The 18,553-nt window shown below is 37.1% G+C and overlaps 1 protein-coding gene across 1 annotated transcript in view; it reads left to right on the top strand.

Annotated features, from left to right (window-relative positions):
* The window catches only part of KIF27 (kinesin family member 27), a 32,061-nt gene extending 13,585 nt beyond the window's left edge, over positions 1-18,476 (top strand). Inside the window, exons 4-17 of the mRNA XM_074933161.1 lie at positions 532-675; positions 2,997-3,203; positions 3,708-3,883; positions 4,153-4,286; positions 4,834-4,989; positions 6,026-6,231; positions 7,095-7,292; positions 7,649-7,762; positions 8,793-8,969; positions 9,595-9,810; positions 10,703-10,909; positions 11,709-11,907; positions 12,367-12,531; positions 14,694-18,476. Coding sequence (XP_074789262.1) covers positions 532-675; positions 2,997-3,203; positions 3,708-3,883; positions 4,153-4,286; positions 4,834-4,989; positions 6,026-6,231; positions 7,095-7,292; positions 7,649-7,762; positions 8,793-8,969; positions 9,595-9,810; positions 10,703-10,909; positions 11,709-11,907; positions 12,367-12,531; positions 14,694-15,154 — 2,760 coding nt within the window. The 3' untranslated portion in view covers positions 15,155-18,476. The remainder of the gene's footprint in view (positions 1-531; positions 676-2,996; positions 3,204-3,707; positions 3,884-4,152; positions 4,287-4,833; positions 4,990-6,025; positions 6,232-7,094; positions 7,293-7,648; positions 7,763-8,792; positions 8,970-9,594; positions 9,811-10,702; positions 10,910-11,708; positions 11,908-12,366; positions 12,532-14,693) is intronic.
* The last annotated feature ends 77 nt before the right edge of the window (positions 18,477-18,553 follow it).

An 18,553-nucleotide genomic window follows, 5' to 3' on the forward strand; every position in this document is an offset into this window, starting at 1 on the left:
GACTTTCTGGAAGATTAACAACATATGGAATTCTCCTTCAATCAATATGGGATTCTTTATCCACAAGAACATCTGAAGAAGCATTCTTATAATTTCTTTAAATCTTTAGACTGTCACTTGAGTTGCAGAATGTGGACAGCTGTCCTTATTTTTTATTTTGAAAACTGTAGTAATCTTACGGTTAATGTTGAGATCTTGTGGCTACATTTCACAGCACCCTAAAGAGAATGATTGAATTTAGATACATACTTCAAGAAGGCAGCTTTGGTTATGGGTACATTATTCCCTTTGGAAAAAAGAAGCTTGTTGGAAGAAAATCAGTAGATGAAACAGAAGTGAAGAAATAACTGGTAGAAACCACAGATAACTACTCTGACAATTTTCCATACATACCGCAAAACTTTGCAGTTCTTGATCACAACTTTTAACAACAAAAGAGGTTTTGGGGTGGTGGTGGGGTTTTTCCATTTTCCGACTATAAGAATAATAAATCCCCCTTTTCCCCAGCTGAACTTTTCTTTTATTATCTAGCAGGCCCTCGTTATGGATGAAGAAGTATTTAGCCAGAAGGATCATGAACTGCAGATGCTGCAGAATAAGATAAAGACATTACTACAGGAAAATGAAGAACAACTGGAATCTTTAAAGGAGGCTCAAGAAACACATAGATTACAGGTATTTTTTTCTCTGGTACACACCATACTGAACCATTCTTCCACTATATGAATGCATTTATTATTTCAAGACAGGTCCCTCAGGATTTTTTTGGACATAACTGCATGTCAATCTTATGGGCATTTTGTTTGAGTTAGAGCTGTATCACTTGATGAATTGAGCTCATCGAGTGGATGAAGCACAATAGTGTGATTTCTGAAATTTGTGTATTAGCCTAGTTGTGCCACCGTCTTCTGGTATGAGGTGAATCATTCACAATCTCCATGCTTCCTAAAGCATAACACAGATCCCTCTCCCCACATGTGTATTATTGCTAAGTAATTTCAGGACAATTCATGAATTAGGATGTGAAAGGCCTTTAAAGATTCTTTAGAATCTAAAAAAATTACCATAAAGATCCTGTAGAATGCTTTAATTGAAAGGCTGTATGGAAATGTATCTTGTTACAGCTTTATTAATAATTATTATTCCCTTTTAACTTTATAAGACAGAATTTCATCGTTTTCTGAGCATTTACTCTTACAGAAGACTGAGTGACATAGTGGAAGCACTGCTTGCCTCCTTCCTTTTCTAGATCTTGTGCTTGCTAATGAAATTATGATGGGTAGTAAGTGTGTAACATTTGAAGATCGAGGAGACCACACATAGAATAGTTAATATTATCCTAGTGTTGCCTGTCACGTGGATAATAGATAAATTACTATCTGACTTTCAGAAAGAGAAAAGCATAAGTACGGCTAGCTAGTACCCTTTTCCTTATACTACTTTTTCTCCTTTTTCCTCTTCTTTGCTGATGGATTGGGGAGAGTCAATGAATGAAAGGTAAGTATATGAGTCATCATCTTTTTCCTCCCTCTGTCACTTTCTTTTCTGTCACCTCTGGCTAGTTTCATTTTTATTTTTAACCTGTACAGCATAGTGTCAACTTATTATACTGAGGTAATGCTTATATAAATTCTGGAGGATACAAGATAGAGGTAATAAACAGAAGCAGTCACAGCGCAGGTAAAAGATCGTGATTGTTTCAGTATCAGAGACAGGAAAGAAGCTTGAGAGCTCTCAGGCACCATTTTGGTACTTAATCCACTATACTGCCACCTTTATGTAAAAACCTCTAAGTAGAATAATAAAAATCAAACATTTATGTCAAATATTTTACATTGTAATCACAGGAATATGTAATTTTGTGGTATGTGATAGAATAAGAACTTTAAAAGTAGCAGGTACTAGATAAATGTAAAATGTTTATACACATATGTATTTATGTAACAGGTGTTGCACTGTGGGATTGTATGTACAAGGGTATCAGGGACAAAGAGACTTAAAAGCCTTAAATAATAACTTCAGGGTGGATCAGCTGACCTTTAACTGCTTCCAAAATCATAACAAGTATGGTATTCATATAAATATTCTATTTGCTATAACACAGGAATATTATGTATTGTATTCCAACAAAATGTCAATTTCCAAGACATTGTCTATGTGTGTTTGGAAGGAACTTGCAGTCTAAGAAAACAAGATATATAAATCAATGAAAATGTAGTAGTCAAAGTAAGAGAATGTGAAATATATTTCATTGAATACTTTCTGTTGATTATCACCAACTATTCTTCAACATTCCTGTTGTTATTTGGTCAGATTTTAAAGGTACTTTGAAATTAATTGAAAGGAGGGAGTTGAAAGTGGATATAATCTTGGCCTTACGGATGAATCATTTTAGGTAAGATAAGTAGTTTCGAACTACGTATGGAGACTGCTGTAGGAGAAGCAGATAAGTAAGTTCTCCAAACTAGCACAGTCAACAAAGTTGAGGCTGGGTAGAAGAAAAAGTAGCCCATACAAGGGATCCTGGGATCATGTACATGTTTATGTTTATTAATACAAATAATCTTTAAAGTGAAACTGCGCAAAGAAGAAGAGGAAGCCTGTATACATGTTTAAGTAATTAGACTAAGACCATGTGTTTCATTTGAAAATTTTTGTTGAATTCCCATTTTATTTCTCCATAAAGCAAGCACAGGCTGATAAGTATGTCATCTACTTCTCACTAGATGCCTAGATAAGCTAATGTAACTTACCTGGAATAGGTCTTTCTGGACAAAAATGTGTCTAAAATTTATTGATATTGGGATGTGTGTGTTAGATTGGTATGCCATATGCCAAACATCTTTGTTACAGAATTTCCCTGTGCACAGCAAAAGAATTTTAGGTCAGTGAGTGATTTGCAAGATTCTTGACCATTGTAACGAATTTAGAAATGATATGATACAGAGCTCATTATCAACACCAGTTTTGCTTTGTTTTTTTTTTTTCCCCATGAGAACGAGAAAATGGTGGAACAGCAAATGCTTATTGGTCAGCTAAAAGAAAAATTAGAGAAATTTACAGATGTGAAAACTTTGGACTTCTCAAATACTTGTGGAGATGGGCCATCTGTTCTGGCATCTGCAAGGAGGCCGTACAGTGTCCCACTCACAAAGAGTCTCCTACACTCCCTTCATCCACCTTCAGGGACAGAGACCCGAAAGGTAAGTTTTATCCACATGTTAAATTTTAGTTCCTTTACCTGACATGACAAATTATGGTGTCTTTCTCAGATGCTGTTTAGCTTCCCATTGATGACTCTGAAAAATTACTTTTTAGTATCTTGCAACATATGCTATGTCACAATTGTCCAAAACATTCAGGCTTAAAATCAGCACTTACAAGTGCTGGTGTTTTCCTGGGGTTTCTGAGGGTTCAAATATGAATCATTATCAAAAATGAATTATTATTCTTACCAATATATTGAATAGGTTGCATATTGACTTGTTAGCAGTGCCTTCTTTCACATTAGAAATAAGTGCTCTAAGTTCTTGCAAAACCTTTTGTTACAAAGGTGTTCAGAGTTATTATAGAAAACCTCTGTAATTTTGCTTAAAAGTTCAGGTGATGACAGACTTTTAAATTGAAATATTTTAAAAATATCAGTAAAGAACTGCTAAATAGTTGCAAGTGTTTTTAGCCATCGTTTCTTGTGTGCTTTTTGACAGGTGTATACCAGCCCCCCTGCCTTCTGCTTGGCTCGGGTAATGGCAGAATTCCGTGCTCGCAGCCAGATGATACTGAGCAACATAGAAGATCAGGATAAAGTCCTTCACTGCCACCTCTCTGATCAGAGTGATGAAGAGGAGGAAAATACAGGCAGCAAAAAGAAAACCTCTTTTAAGTAATTTTTTTTTGTTCTTTAATTTGTTAGTTCTAAGACAAATGTATAGCAAAGGTAGTATTACTGTCTAATCCTGGCATAATATGAGACTGTTTATGATGTTACTGACAATTAACTTAAGGGATCAGCTGGGCATAGACAAAGGTTTTTGATTTAATAAGGACTGCATAATCCTTGTTTTGGGGCTAGAATCTACCATGAAGATCAGGGAGGGTAAGGGAGGTGGAGAGTAGATGAGAAAGAATATACAAATACTTATGCTTCCTTAGGCATTCCATAAACCGAACATGGACACGGAAACAAGCTTCTCTGTGCTTTCTTCCTGATCTAAGTGACATGAAGTGTCAAGTAGACGAGTCTGGTCTATCCAACAAATCTGTACTACAAACCGACACAGCCACAGGTAAAACGGAAGTCATGAGAGCAAATCTTACTACAGTATCAGAATATGCAAGAGTGTCTTTAGCACATGTAATTGTTTTTCCCAGCCAAATATGTGTATTTGACAAATTTTTTTTTTTTTGTTATAGTTCAGTTTAGGCTTTTGAGATTCTCTTCTTCTTCCTCTTTCTGAAACTGATGTCCATGATCTTAATGTTTAAATAATAGTTAGTAGCCAAAAAGCAGTTCACACATCAAATAGCTGTTTAGATATAAATCCTTAGGATTGCTTCAATAAAAGAAAATAGATGCTATTATCTTATCAGGGGGCACTGAAATGATTTCAGGAATATTTTCTCTCCCACTTAGGGTCTTGAAATGCTAGTGCCTACCATCTTTCCCTGTTTTAGACACACAGCAGGAAAAAGACACTCTGTGCTATCCTATCCTTTTGATTCTTTTGCTTCATGTGGAAGAAATGCACACATACAATGTTCCAGAGCACTGTCTTTTGGATACAGAGTGTATTCCAGATTTTTGATCTCCATATTGCTTTGTTTTCTTTCAAGGTGAAGAGATTGACAGCCTCCAGAAAAGCCATGTTTTTAACATGAAGAAGTTAAAGAATTCAGAGTTGAGACTCACTGAGGCCGAGCAAAAAATGAGAGAACTTGCTCTTAATATCAAAATGAAAGAGGAACTTATTAAGGAATTAGTAAGAACAGGTAACTGGCTACTGTAGGGAAAATTAAGAAGTTCAGAAACAAAAGGCACAGAACTTCTGAAGCCCTGCATGTCTTAGTTTTTATCTTATGCAAGAGTACTTTTAATAACTTAAATATTCATAACTTTCATTAATTACTTGCCATGATTGCACTGAAGGCTGTAAATGTTGATTACAGCCTACTCTGCTATCATACACAGATGTATTTGTTAAATATGTTTTAAGCTTTGCTGATTATTGCTTTTACCCACCAATAGTGTAATTTTTCATGTATATTCAGTGCTACTGATCTCTTCATGGACATGCATTTGTCAAATGGTGTCTGGGATAGGAGAGAAGATACATCACTGTGCTAGGAATGTAAGAATTCCCAGCACTGCAGTAGAGAAGCAGGAGTCAGAAATGGATGAGGGAAAAGGTCAGTGTCCCTATTAGCCTATATCCCTTACACAGCTGTCCTGGTGTATATATGCCTGCCAGAAACTAGCCTTATGATGACAGTAAGGATCTCTTTGCTCAATGCCTTCCATGACACTCTTATTCTGTGCATACCTTCTGTTCAGGTTGTCTTTTGGCACTGAGAAAGATTCTGTACCCCCAAAAACAGTACTTTGGGAAAGATCACCCAAATAGGACTAGTTAGAGAGTGGAAACACCATCCAAAATTGTCTACTGATTATTCAGCTGAAAGTTGAATAATAAATAAATGTCATATTCTTCTGGAAAAAGCAACATTTATGAAATACAGGAGTCACTTTGGCAAAAACTGCAGTAGGCAGAAGAATTTAACTCTTTTTGGTGCTCAGACAGCACTTTATTTGGCGACATCACATGACTCGTGAATTCAGGTTTAAGACTTCTTTGTCTCTATTTCAGAGTTAGAAAGAAACTGTATGTTCCTTTAGGGTTGGAAAATATTTCAGAAATTATTGGTTTAGCCAGAATGAAGTAAGTAATGATTCAATTACAGAATTAAGTATTACATTCCAACTGATTACCCTGCTGTTTTTAAACTACTTGAATATGGTGTCTTTAAGGTAAGGATGCTCAGTCTGTAAGCAGGCAATATTCTTTGAAGATAACTAAACTGGAGCAAGAATCTGAGCAAGCCAAAATGGAACTGGCTGAAACACAAAAGCGGCTTCAGGAGCTGGAGACTAAGGAGCTGAGAGACATTCCTGATAAAGCCAAGTTACAAAAAGAGTTCAGGAAGAAGATGGATGCAGCTAACCTGAAAGTTCAGGTATTTCTGATCTGACCATTAAGATTTTCAAATCTCTGTTTCACTACCAACTTTGAACCTTAACACTCTGCTTGTAAAACTCTCACCGGTTTCACACATTGGAAGCTGATTGGATTGAAAAAGCTGATGAGAAATTTAATCCTACTGTACTCAGAATTCTATTAAACATATATGTGGTTACATACATACAGTATTTTCTTAGTAGATAAGAAACCAAGAAAGAGGTGGTTGATATGAGATGCTCATACACCATTGTATGTAGTATCATAAAAGAACCTACAAAAGAAAACTATCACAAATTTATTACCTGCCATAAATAAAATGGATGTTTTATGAAAACACTATATAAATTCTAGCTCTAAGTAAACCACTGTGATGATTTGCAAGATCAGGCCCAATACAGTCATATTTGTTTGATACTGACCCTATACTTTTAAGTTCTGCCATACCTAAGTTTAAATTCTGTATAGGGCCGGTTTAGGTGCTCTATGCTTCTCAGTCCTGGAATGGTGGGTCAGACAAGCCCCATAAAGAAAGAGGTAGTTGATTTATTGACGTGAGCTCAGGATTAGCACTGTTATGTCTCTGCACATTTTCCAGAGCTGTGATTTCTGTTAGATTTTACTACTTTCATTGTATTGCCAGGCATGAATTCTATCTTCACCTTTTCATGTTGTTTGAGATTAATTCTGTCTGTACCAACTTTACCAGATAGCTCAGAAACCACAGAAATGATGAGTGAATGTTTGGGCAGAAGTTAGTAAGTCTTGATGACTCTTAAGAATTCAGCAAAATAAAGAATGAAATTGAGTCATATTTTAGTTTTAAATTTTCCTTCTATTAAATTTGCCCTGAACATTCAGGCCTTACAGAAGAAGCAGCAAGACACTAAGAATCTGGCTTCATTATCTAACCAAAATGAGAGACAAGCAACAGAACTTGAGCAGAATGTGGCTCAGATGAAGCACCAGCAGACTCAGCTACAGAAGAGACTGTGTGAGGAAAGCGAAAAAAAGAAGCAACTAGAAACAGAGATTCAGCGGGACCAGCAACAAATAAAAGTAGGATACTTCTGTTTCTTTATGACAAAGAATGAGATGAGCCAGTTTTGCCTTTGCTTCCTCAAAGACTATAAACTATACTGCTAGACTTTCCATAGTTTTAAGCAATGACTTTCTTGACCAATGCACTGAATAACTGCCTATAAACATTTTCAGAGAAATCATCAGTTTGCCTTTCTCTTCGGCTTTTTTTTTTTTTTTTTAATTACACGCTGTCTAGCTTTGAATTGCAAATTTATATGTAAATTTAGGGTCAGTATTTCAGATTATATACTTGTGTGGACTCTGACATTAAATGCATTTTAAAAACAGACTGACTGAGGCAAGAAGAATGGGACTTTTTGGTTTTTTTATAGGAACTTCAACTAAAGATGGAGCAACAACAGAAGATCCTTAAACTTAAGGATAAAGAGATTGCTGCATTTAAAAAGAAGAAAAATAACTCAGTGGGAACTATACAGAAGCTACAGGTAGCTAATGTATTCTGAATCTGTGTGGGCCCTGAAAAAAAAATTCTTTCTTCATCTATAGTCATCTTTGTAAAGTGTTTGGAAGAAGAGTTCTGTCTTTTTTGCTGTAGCAAAAATTGGGAATATAGTCTAGCAGCTCTTGTACTGTTTTTGAATGAAGGAAAGGGGAGGCTTTAATGTCTTTTCTTTCTATGATTTGTGAAAGATGCTGATTCAGAGACCTGAGAATTCAGTATGTTTGGTTGTCTGGTAGGTTTGAGGGTGACCCCAATGAGCTCTCTTATAAATGTTCTATGGTTTGTTTGGTTTTTTTTTGTTTTTTCCTCTGACATAAATGACAGAGATCTGTAGTTTTGGTTGTTCCTAACAGGGTTAGAAAAGTAGGTATCCTATGCAGCAGTGCCATGTACATTATTTTAGTTGTGGACATTGGAACATGAGAGTTTCATGAGTTAGCCAAAGTCTTTAAAAGTGAAAAGAAATTTTATAAGTTAAATAAAGGCAACTTTTTAGCCTTACTTGGAATATATCCACTGATAAACTGTGACTTCAGAATAAATTTATAATGGAATGGATGCTGGCAGGATCGGAGCACTTGTTTATTGTCTTTCAACATCATAATTTCTTGTTAATGTTTTTCCACCAATAGTTGGTCTAGGGCAACTAAAATGCATTGAGGATGAGCTAGCTGGATTCTTGTGGTACCTTCCAAACCTAGTTGCCATGATTCTACAGAAGACATCTATTTATATAACTGTTCTTAAAAAAAGAATACGTTTCATTAGAGGCATATGATACAAATTCATTTATGCAAGATATAGCAATGTAACATTACTGAGCCCCTTTTTACGTCAGTCCAATTTCAGTATTATTCTGAGTCAAGATTTTGTTGCAGAATATATGTTAACATTAGAAATGTCAATTTTTTCTCCCATTTTTTCAGTTATTCTAAAAAAGGAAAAACATAATAACAAAATGCTGACCCAAAAAGTCCTGGTTAATGCTCTCTGGATCTCTATTTAAACTTTAGAAATTAGAAGAGCAAAAGAAATGGCTGGATGAAGAAATGGAAAGAATTCTCCAACAGCACCAACAGTTAGCAGAACTAGAAGAAGATTTAAAGAAAAGGGAAGCTATTGTAGCCAAAAAAGAAGCATTATTGCAAGAGAAGAGCCACCTGGAAATCAAGAAACTGAGATCTAGCCAGGTGATTTAAGAAAAACCACAAAACTCACCACAGTTAGAGTGCTGTCTGAAAGATGGCGGGCTCATGGAGTGGGTGGGGGGCAGAGATAGGTAGCAGAAGACGCTCAAGCCATGTGACCTGCATCTCTACCAGTGCCATGAAGTTATTGCGTGGCTTGGGCACATCAACATTTAAAATGTGAATAACACAGAATAATAATCTTTATTCACTTTTTTCTGCCCAAAATTCAAAAAAACCCAAACCAATCTGAACTATGGAGTTCTGTTATTGCAGAGCATTAAATAAATATGACATCTAAAAATTACTCAGTCCTTTTGCAAACTAGAGAACATGACAGGGAAACATTTTGCATTATTTATTTTTCAGTAGCAAAAGTGAATAGAAATTTAAGTATTATAATTTATAATGACTAGTCCCTTTAATTTTTAGCATGTAGAAAACTGCACATTGGTTTTCTTTCATCTTTTGAGCAAATAGTAGATTTTAGGGTAGCTGACTACCAAAATAGAGGTCCTATGTTAAGAAGCAGTCAAGTCTTTCACTGCAGAACGTGAGTCTCACCTACATTTTTCTTACTGGAAGGAGTATCTCAGTTTTTAATCTATGATTGCTGTGGTTTTTTTAGGCTTTAAACAAAGATAGTATGAAATTGTCTACTCGCTTAAGTATGCTGGATCAGGAACTGTGTGATAAAGGTATGCAGCTTCAGGGCAGCAGCACTGAAGATAAGACAGACATTCTGGAAAAAATTCAGGCTCTCCAGACGGAAAGGGATCAGCTGCTCAGAAGAAGAAAAAGCGTGGATGAGAAACTGAAAGATGGTAACGTGCTGTCAACTGAAGTAAGTAAGCACCTTTGAGATAAATATAGGTTTTAGGTAGTGTTGTATAATAAAGTGTTTCAACCTGAAATGTTAGATAAGCTAAATATTAGTTAAGCTAAAAGCAAGGAATGGAGGTTGAGTACTTTTGTAAATAGCAAAGTTAAAATACTGCTACGATAGCTCTAGTTATGTATCAGTGAATAAAGTTTATGTTCAGAGGGACTTAATTCAGTTAGTGCCTTGACAAACTCCACTGGCCTAAGGATCATATAAACAGAAATAAGGGAACTACAAGTTCATCAGTTTATCATAGGCAGATGTTTTAATGTCAGGACACAGAACAAGACAATGTACTCACATAGTGATGGCCCTTGTTTTTTTTAATAGGATTTTATGAAAAAGCAAACTTCCCCTGAAGGCCTCCATATTTTTACAGCAAAAATAAGTCATTACCTGGATGGTCCACACTTGAGTTGAAGACATAATAAACTCATATAAAATGTACAGATTATTTTTAGGTCTTGAGAAGCAGTATGGGTGTGTGGCTGAGGTAATAATGTGCGAGAAACAACCCTACTTGCCTCACTACTCAAAATACTCGGCAGTGCTTCAGGCCGTGCATTTCTGCCACTTCCCTACACAAGTTACCATCACCAGACTCCTTAATGACCTGATTTATTCATTAATCCAATAGAAAACTTAGCACAACCAAAAAAAAAAAAAAATAGCAGAAGTCAAAGTGTGAGGAGGATGGGGGAAGAATAAAAAGGGAAACATGACTTCAGTTTTTGTGATGAACCATTTGATTGACCTTTGTATCATGGAAGGGGTACTATGGCAGAACAAGACAAGTATTCTAGATTTGTACTCTACCTCTTATTTTAGATCTCACTTACATGTTTCTCTGTAGGAAGAACATGTCCTTTTCCAGCTGGAAGAAGGAATTGAAGCCCTGGAGGCTGCTATTGATTACAAGAATGAAAGTATTCAGAATCGCCAGCACTTGCTTAGGTCATCTTCTCAGATTCTTTCACAGAGTGAGAGTAATGTCATAGGAAAACTAGTTTCCCTGTCTGCTGCTGAGCTCAGAGCTATCCTTTTCAAATATTTCAACAAGGTTTGTTTTGGCTAGTGAATAATATGTTATCCTATTTTCTGTTACTAGTCTAAATAATGAAATGGTGTCAAGAAATAAAAATAAATTTAACAAACTTTTGGTGAAAATCTCTTCCAGTTACATAGATCTATTAATTCAGATCTTTTTAATGTTTACATTAAGCTAAATAGGATATTTGTGTCTTAATTCTGTACATCTTGGTTTGAGGTCATTAGCTTACAAGATGCTGCAAACCTAGAAATTTCCTTGCTCCCTTCCAGACCTCTATGGTGCTAACTTTTGGAGTAGCAACATATTTAAATAGTGGTGTCATATTGAAATTCTTCCCAACTTCAGGCTTCATAAAGCTCAGGCTAGTATTTCTATTTTTTTTATAAATCTGGTCACTGCCTGCAGCAGGTACAACCACATGCTGAAGAATCATACTGACATCTGGAAACATAAAAATGAAATGCATTAGGATATGGTGTGTGTTTGTGACCTTGGGTGAACCCTGGGTGATTTTGTGAACAAGTTGTCTGTGGGATGCATGTTGGAAGTTTTCCAGAATTAGGAGAACACTGTTGTTTCAGTTTAAAGTCTGTACAGGGTATTTAAAAAATCCACTAATCCATTTGATTGAAATGTACAGAGCTCGTTTCTGAAGTGTGAACTTGTAGCAGTGGGCGAGTCTGTTTCCAATACAAACTTATGGCCTGTAGAGACCATTGCTTTTGTATGCTTTCATCTATTAAGCAGAAGGGTAAAAGCTTTTATTAAAAGGGCTTGATAAATCAAGAGAGGTATATTTCTTTCTTAGATTGTTGGCCTACGTGAGTCTGAACGTAAATTACAACTGCAGATTGAAGAACAGGAAATGAAGGTCATAGACCAGGAAAACATGATACGTGAATTAGAATCTGCACTTGAACACATGAAGTTGCAGTGTGACAGGCAGCTGACCCTACAACACAAAGAACATGAGAAAAAACTACAGTTAATACTGCATCATTTCAGAGGTATTTGCTTCTTGGGGGGGATGGTACAGCAAGTAGTATCTTCAGTCACTACTGAGAAATAACTATATTCCAACTAAAAAAAAAAAAAAAAAAAAAAGAATAAGGTTCAGAGATACATTTTGGCTGTCACTAATTCTGATGTTGTGCAGGATGCTGAGGAACAGACATTTGGTGTCTGTATGAACAGAAAACAATGGTTTTTTAAGCAGTATCAGAATTGTATTTTTGTATTGAAATTGCTGATATTGGGAAGTTGAAAGATACCAGTCCTACTGATCTTGATCTTCTGAATATTCCTATTAAAACTGACAGGCATAGCCTTTTCAATCGTGTGTCATACTAGATAAAATGTACACACTGCAGGCAAAGCGTCAGCAAGATACAAGGCATATTCTGTCTAGTTGGGCATCTTGATTTTTCAGAGATACTTGGTTCTTAAACTAGTTTTACTTGTCCTAGAACAAGATAGTGAAGGCATTGCAGAAACCTTGAAAGGATATGAAGTAAAAGTCCAGCAACTGGAAAAAGACTTATTTTTCTATAAGAAAACCAGCCGAGAGCTGAAGAAGAAAGTGAAAGGCCTCTTTGGAGAGTCATCCCATCAATTATGGGCATCCACTAAATGTAAGTATATTACCTTATTTATGCAGTTGTCAATAAATGGAAGGGTGGTGAACACACAGAAGTGTATCAGATAGACATAAAAATCATAATTTTACTGATCTAACTGTTCCCCAGGAATGTATTACACCTCTCCCCCAGTTTCAAAGGAGGGACAACATTGGTCTGTAGCTGTCACAGTGGTATACCAGTGGTTTAAATTCTTGTTCTGTTTTCTCTGAATTCTAACATAATTTCAGTATCTACAACCTCAAACTGTTGTTTGAGGAATTTTACTATCTGGAAGAGTCTGAATGACGTTGTAACTGACAGCTCTGTCATATGCTATGCTTTTAGACAGGCTGCTCTCAGCACTTGATTTCATATAAAATACTTATTGGGAGATTGTCAGTGAAGAATTTAATACTTTCAGTTACTAACTTACTTTAGCTACTTACTTACTAAGGCTAAAGAGGATTTATACACTTGTAGAAAAAAAAAAAGGCGCTTTCTAGAGTGGTTCTGTGCTTTGACACCAAAAAAAACCCCAAAACCCAAAAGCAAACCAACAACCAACTGCTCATGTAAGTTTTTAATTGTTCCATGTTCTATTTGCTAGAATCCAAACGTACAACAGAGCTGTTAAGGTGGGGAGAAAAAAAAGGTTCCGTTTCTGTTACTATTTTGGTTGTCTTGCACCTCTTGATGCCACCACTGATACTTCATATGCGCAATAGAGCCTTCTTGGCCGTGTTTCTTCTTAAGGCTCAGCATGGCTGGTTCTTCCTCCTGGTGGTTGCTTCTGTTTCTTTCCACTTGGGCAGTGTGATGCCTTCCTAACACATAGATGCTGATCCCATACCTGATGCTCCCAGAGTGAATTAAGGCTCAGCCCTTGCCCTCTAGGCAGGATGATGAGCCAACACATTAATTACTGTGAAGCACACTGTCAAACTGTGAACATGAATATACCAGAGGCTGGATTATAAATAAGCATAGTAAAAATTATTCTCTTTCTAGTATACAAAGAAACATATATTTCAGGACATGTATGCATGTGGGGAAACACCCATCCTAGCCAAACTGTAGCAAGGAGAGGAGGAAGAAGGTCCTTGTGAATATCCAACTTTTTCAAATATGTGTGTTCATAAATTTTATTATAAATATTCTATATTTATTTTTATTTTGAATACATTTTGAGCCATGCTGCGAAGTTTTTAACACTTCATAATTTGTTGCTGAACTTTAAAAATAACACCCTTGTGGTTTAACCCCAGCCAACAGCTAAGCACCACACAGCTGCTTGCTCACTCCTCACTGTTCCCAGTGGGATGGGGAGTAGAATTGGAAAAAAGTAAAACTCACGCACTGAGATAAGAACATTTTAATAACTAAAATAATAACAATAACAATAACTGAATGAAAAGGAATATAATAAAAAGAGAGTGAGAAATAAGCCCCAAGAAGAGACAAGTGATGCGCAGTGCAACTGCTCACAACCAGCTGACTGATGCCTGAGCAGTGATCCTTCCCCAGTCAACTCCCCCCAGTTTCTGTACAGAACATGACGTCCCATGGTATAGAATACCCCTTTGGCTGGTTCGGGCCAGCTCTCCTGGCCACGCTCCCTCCCAGCTTCTTGTGCACCTCCTCACTGGCAGAGCATGGGAAAGTGAAAAATCCTTAGGATAAGCACTACATAGCAACAACTGAAACATCAGTGTGTTGTCTACATTATTCTCACACTAAATCCAAAACACCACTAGGAATAAAATTAACTTTATTCCAGCCAAAACCAGGACAGCCCTATGTGTACATTACAGTCAAATTTGCAGAACGTGGTTTATATGTTGTGCTAGTGTAATTGTTGACTAGTTTCAATATATGAATAATTTCATATTTGACTATCATGGTTCAGTTGTTTTAAGACTGCCTACTAGGATACACGTTAGAATGGTAAGGCTTGTACTACCAGGATGCTGTCAGAGGAAAGTAAGCACTAATACCTCTGATGTTTTTGTAGGTGACAAACTTTTTAACAGAAAGGACAAAATGTGAGATACTGTTAATTTTTTACCACTACAAGTTACTGATGTTGTAAAACTGTGTTACCAATATTTCTTGATGACAGGCACTCAGAAGAGTTATAACTTTTAGCTATTATCTCCTGATAAATATCACTTTAGATAACAGTGCTGGTGACAAGGCATCTTGTCAAGATGAAGCAGAAGTTGCTTCTGAAGAATTGAAGTTGACACTTAAGCCCGAAACCAATAGTCGACCAGGGAAAATAAAAGAAACAGAGAGAACAAGTATCTTAAGAGCACAGCAGAGTTCATACAAGCTTGGAGATGTTTCAGAATTTGGGTGCAACAGAGAATGTTTACTGAGCATTAGTGATGACAGAACAGGAACAGATGAAGCTCAGCCTTCAAAATCTCATCCTCAGCTACCTTCCGTCATTCAGAAAAGGGAGACTGTAACACAGTTTCAAGGAGTAACTCCAGTGAAACTATCTCGCCGAGAACTACGTCATATTCCTCCCTCTGAATTATCTTTGAGACGCTCAGGCCTTGGAACTGGTGTCAGTTTTACTGCTCCAGATTCCATTGAAATAGACAAAAAGTCTAGTGTCACTAAGACATAGTTACTCTTCACTGCATTTTTAGTAGCTGTTGCTATTGAAGAAACTGTATTAGATTTTTTTTGTTCATGGTCTTAAGTATCAACCATGGATAAATGAGTAAGTGTTCTTTAGTTCTTATTGCTTCCTAACAGGTGTTATGGCCACAGTTTCAGTGAATCTGAGATGGATTTTAATTAACATGGTACCCAAGAACTTTCAAAAACAAAAGGCCTTTTAACATTGAAGAAATTATTTATTTCAGTTTGGTTTTTTTGCAGTAACTCAAAAAACCAGAAATGTTTTTCAGAAAACTGTGCACTGTGAAGTGCATTGCACTTGAATAACGTAGGTTTCCTAGAACAATATTGTACTTGACTTTCTTGGGTCAGAAACAGCAACAGTCAGAAAATTTAGTTGCCAGACTCTCACCTGGTACTGACAAGGACTGGCTCCTGTATGCTTTTTATCTAGAAACATTTTATAGGAGCCAGGTTTGTGATCAAAATTGGTACCTAAAGATAACTTTGTTCCTGAAAAGGAACATAAAAGTAATTTTCTTTCTTTGTCTTTATGGCTTATTTATGAAATTAAGAGAATTGCTTATTTCACTTTCTGGTTTTGTTTGTTGGGCATTTAAAGAATTGTACTTAGCAACTCAAAGTGTGGCATTTATTTCTATAGTACTAAAACTGAAAAGAAACAGGACCAAATTCAGCATCATCTAGGTTAGCCAGATGGATCAATATATGATTTGTACTAATTAGTCATGTCCTGTCACAAATTATTCTGGGTTCTGTATCGGCTTCAGAGCAAGGATCACACATACCCTTCAGTCTACTGTTATACTGTTGTTGGTAATGCATTCAAGGACTAAAAGCCAATCTTTTTCATAAAACGACAGTGGTCACTAAGAAGCATATGCTTAAAAGCTACACAAACTTGAATGCAGTGACCAGAATGTTCACATTTAAATGAGATTAACACTTCTAACTGTAACTCTCTCCTCCTTAACAAGTGGCAGTACTGAAAGTAAGGTTAGTTTTATTTTAGTGGTGGACTTCAGCCAGTCATGTTTGAAAATGTTGTCTTAGATTATTAGATGTACTTAGGAATTTTGCTTTTTTGCTGTTCTCTAAGCAAAATCTGGTGTATAGACATGTGTGGCTACAGGTGTAAAAGAACTGCGTTTTTCCACGCTGCAAGCATAGTTCAAATCTGTCCACGTTATGAAGATGCTATTACAGCATGATAAACGGACCTATTGTTTTGTGGCGTATTTTAAAATTTTCTGAGCAGACCGCAAAATATTTCATTCTAATCAGGCAGATAAACCACTTAACATGTCAAATACTTTTATCTTTCACAGTTATACCAAATTGTTACCTATTGTTCTGCTGATTGTGAGATAAGGATTGGGATCTTCCTTGATTGTTTTGGGATTGGGCTTGATTGTTTTTACTGTCATGGAAGTACTGAGCCTTAACTAATGTTAAGTTTAATATTATTGTATCATTCACTTCATGTTTCTAGTCAAAAAGCAATAAACAGAAACAAGTAAATACAGTTTCAAATGTGTACTTATTTACTACATCTCTATATTAAGGAATTGTTGAAGGCATTTAAGATAATACTGTGCATTATCATACACCTCATACTACTCTACAAAGAAACATAAATTCCTCTTATTTTGAAGGTAAACCTGTTCTTTATGGATGCAAAATAAGCAAGGGAAAATGTGGGAAAGTACAACTCAATCACTTGTAAACGTCAGCTGGTGCTCTGGAGGTTTCTGTAGCTGTGTCGTTCCAGATTATGTAGTCATTCAAACATTCGATTCTGAATGGAACAAATACCCATTTCAAGACATAACTACACTGTCACCTAATGCTAAGGTAGACAAATCTATCAGATACATTTGTGATCTTTGGACAAGTTGATGAACTGTTGACCATGAGAGGGACCTAATATAAGCAAAGCAGTGAGAAAGACCAGTAAGGCAGTCATATAGGGAAAAGTAAACAGTGACTTACCTTGTTTGTGTTACTCTAATAGAGCTAATAAATAAAAATGGTTTTATCTCTCAGACAGTACGTAGCTCCTCTTATTCTGCTAATTAAAAACATGACTTTATCTGATAGGCTTTTGTTCACTGTCATTTAGGGCCTCCACTGACATTTAGCTGATGTGCAATATAGGCATAAAACCAGCATGGAGCTCACCTGCAGTGATCTGCCATGCTATTTCTCCTGCAATGTCCTGCTAAAACTCACTACAGAAAAAGCCATGTATATAATCTGTTCTGTTGTCTAGCTAGTAGCTGTGAATATAAACTAACTTATGACCTGAATTCTCCATGATGATTATCTGAATACTATGATGTCTCCATTTCTAGAATAGACTCTTGCCCTTTCCAGTAGTGACTCTGTGCTTAGTACTGCATACATATTAACGGTGGAGTTACCTCATGCAAGTAGTTTGCAGAAGTTCTCTCATTTGTCTACATACTAGTTGCACCATCTCTGAGAAGCATATCTGGCTTTTGGTATGTTAATATAAGTTTTACTCCATCTAGAACTAAACAAAAGTTTTGTTCTTAGTAACTTAAAGGTGAGATTTAACAGGTGTTGGAATGCCTCTCTCTCTCTCTCTCTCTGTGTGAGCAAGCATGAGAGAGCGTAGGTTCCAGCTTGAATGCATGCTTATTGCATGACCAATAAATACTATGTCAGTTCTGATTTTCAGAATCAGTATGCTGATGAAGCACGTTATTCTACGCAGGGTTTCCAAAGAATCTGAGGCTATTTTTAAGAAAAGCTATTAGCATGGCATCGCTTCCAACAAATGCACGTTTCATGCATTTCTAACGTTATGTAATTTTTGCTTATCAGCGAACACAGAACACAGTGCAGCAAACTTTGTAACACTGCAGTGATCTCACTGACCTGTGTTATTTACCCGATGATCCGTAATCATGCAGCACGTGGACAGTGCACCAGCTAAGAGAAGCAACGCGAAGGGACAAGCCGTTTTTTTCTAGACAGACTGGACGCCGCGGTTACGGAGCACAGCGTAACTCGCCCCTGGCTCAACACACACACCACCACCACCACCACCACCACCCCCCGCCCCGTAGCGCACACAACCTACAGGCCCGGTCTTGCGGAATTTTTTTCTCCGTCCCGCGGGCGGTCGGTGCTCGCCAAGGGCGGCGCTTTGAGGCGGCTCGAGGAGGCGCGTCGCCTTCCACCACGGCTGGCGTAGGTACGGCGTTCCGCGCGGATCCAAGGAGAACCCGAGGCACCGACCCGAGCTCTCCCGCCCTCAGCCCTCCCGGCACGCCCCTGGAGTCCTGGCGGCGCGGCCCCGCTTGCCCCCGCCCCCTCCCGCGGGGAGGGCAGCGCCCTCCCGCCAGCGCAGCGG

Source organism: Athene noctua, chromosome Z (genome assembly GCF_965140245.1).
Source record: "Athene noctua chromosome Z, bAthNoc1.hap1.1, whole genome shotgun sequence".
NCBI classification, from domain to species: domain Eukaryota; kingdom Metazoa; phylum Chordata; class Aves; order Strigiformes; family Strigidae; genus Athene; species Athene noctua.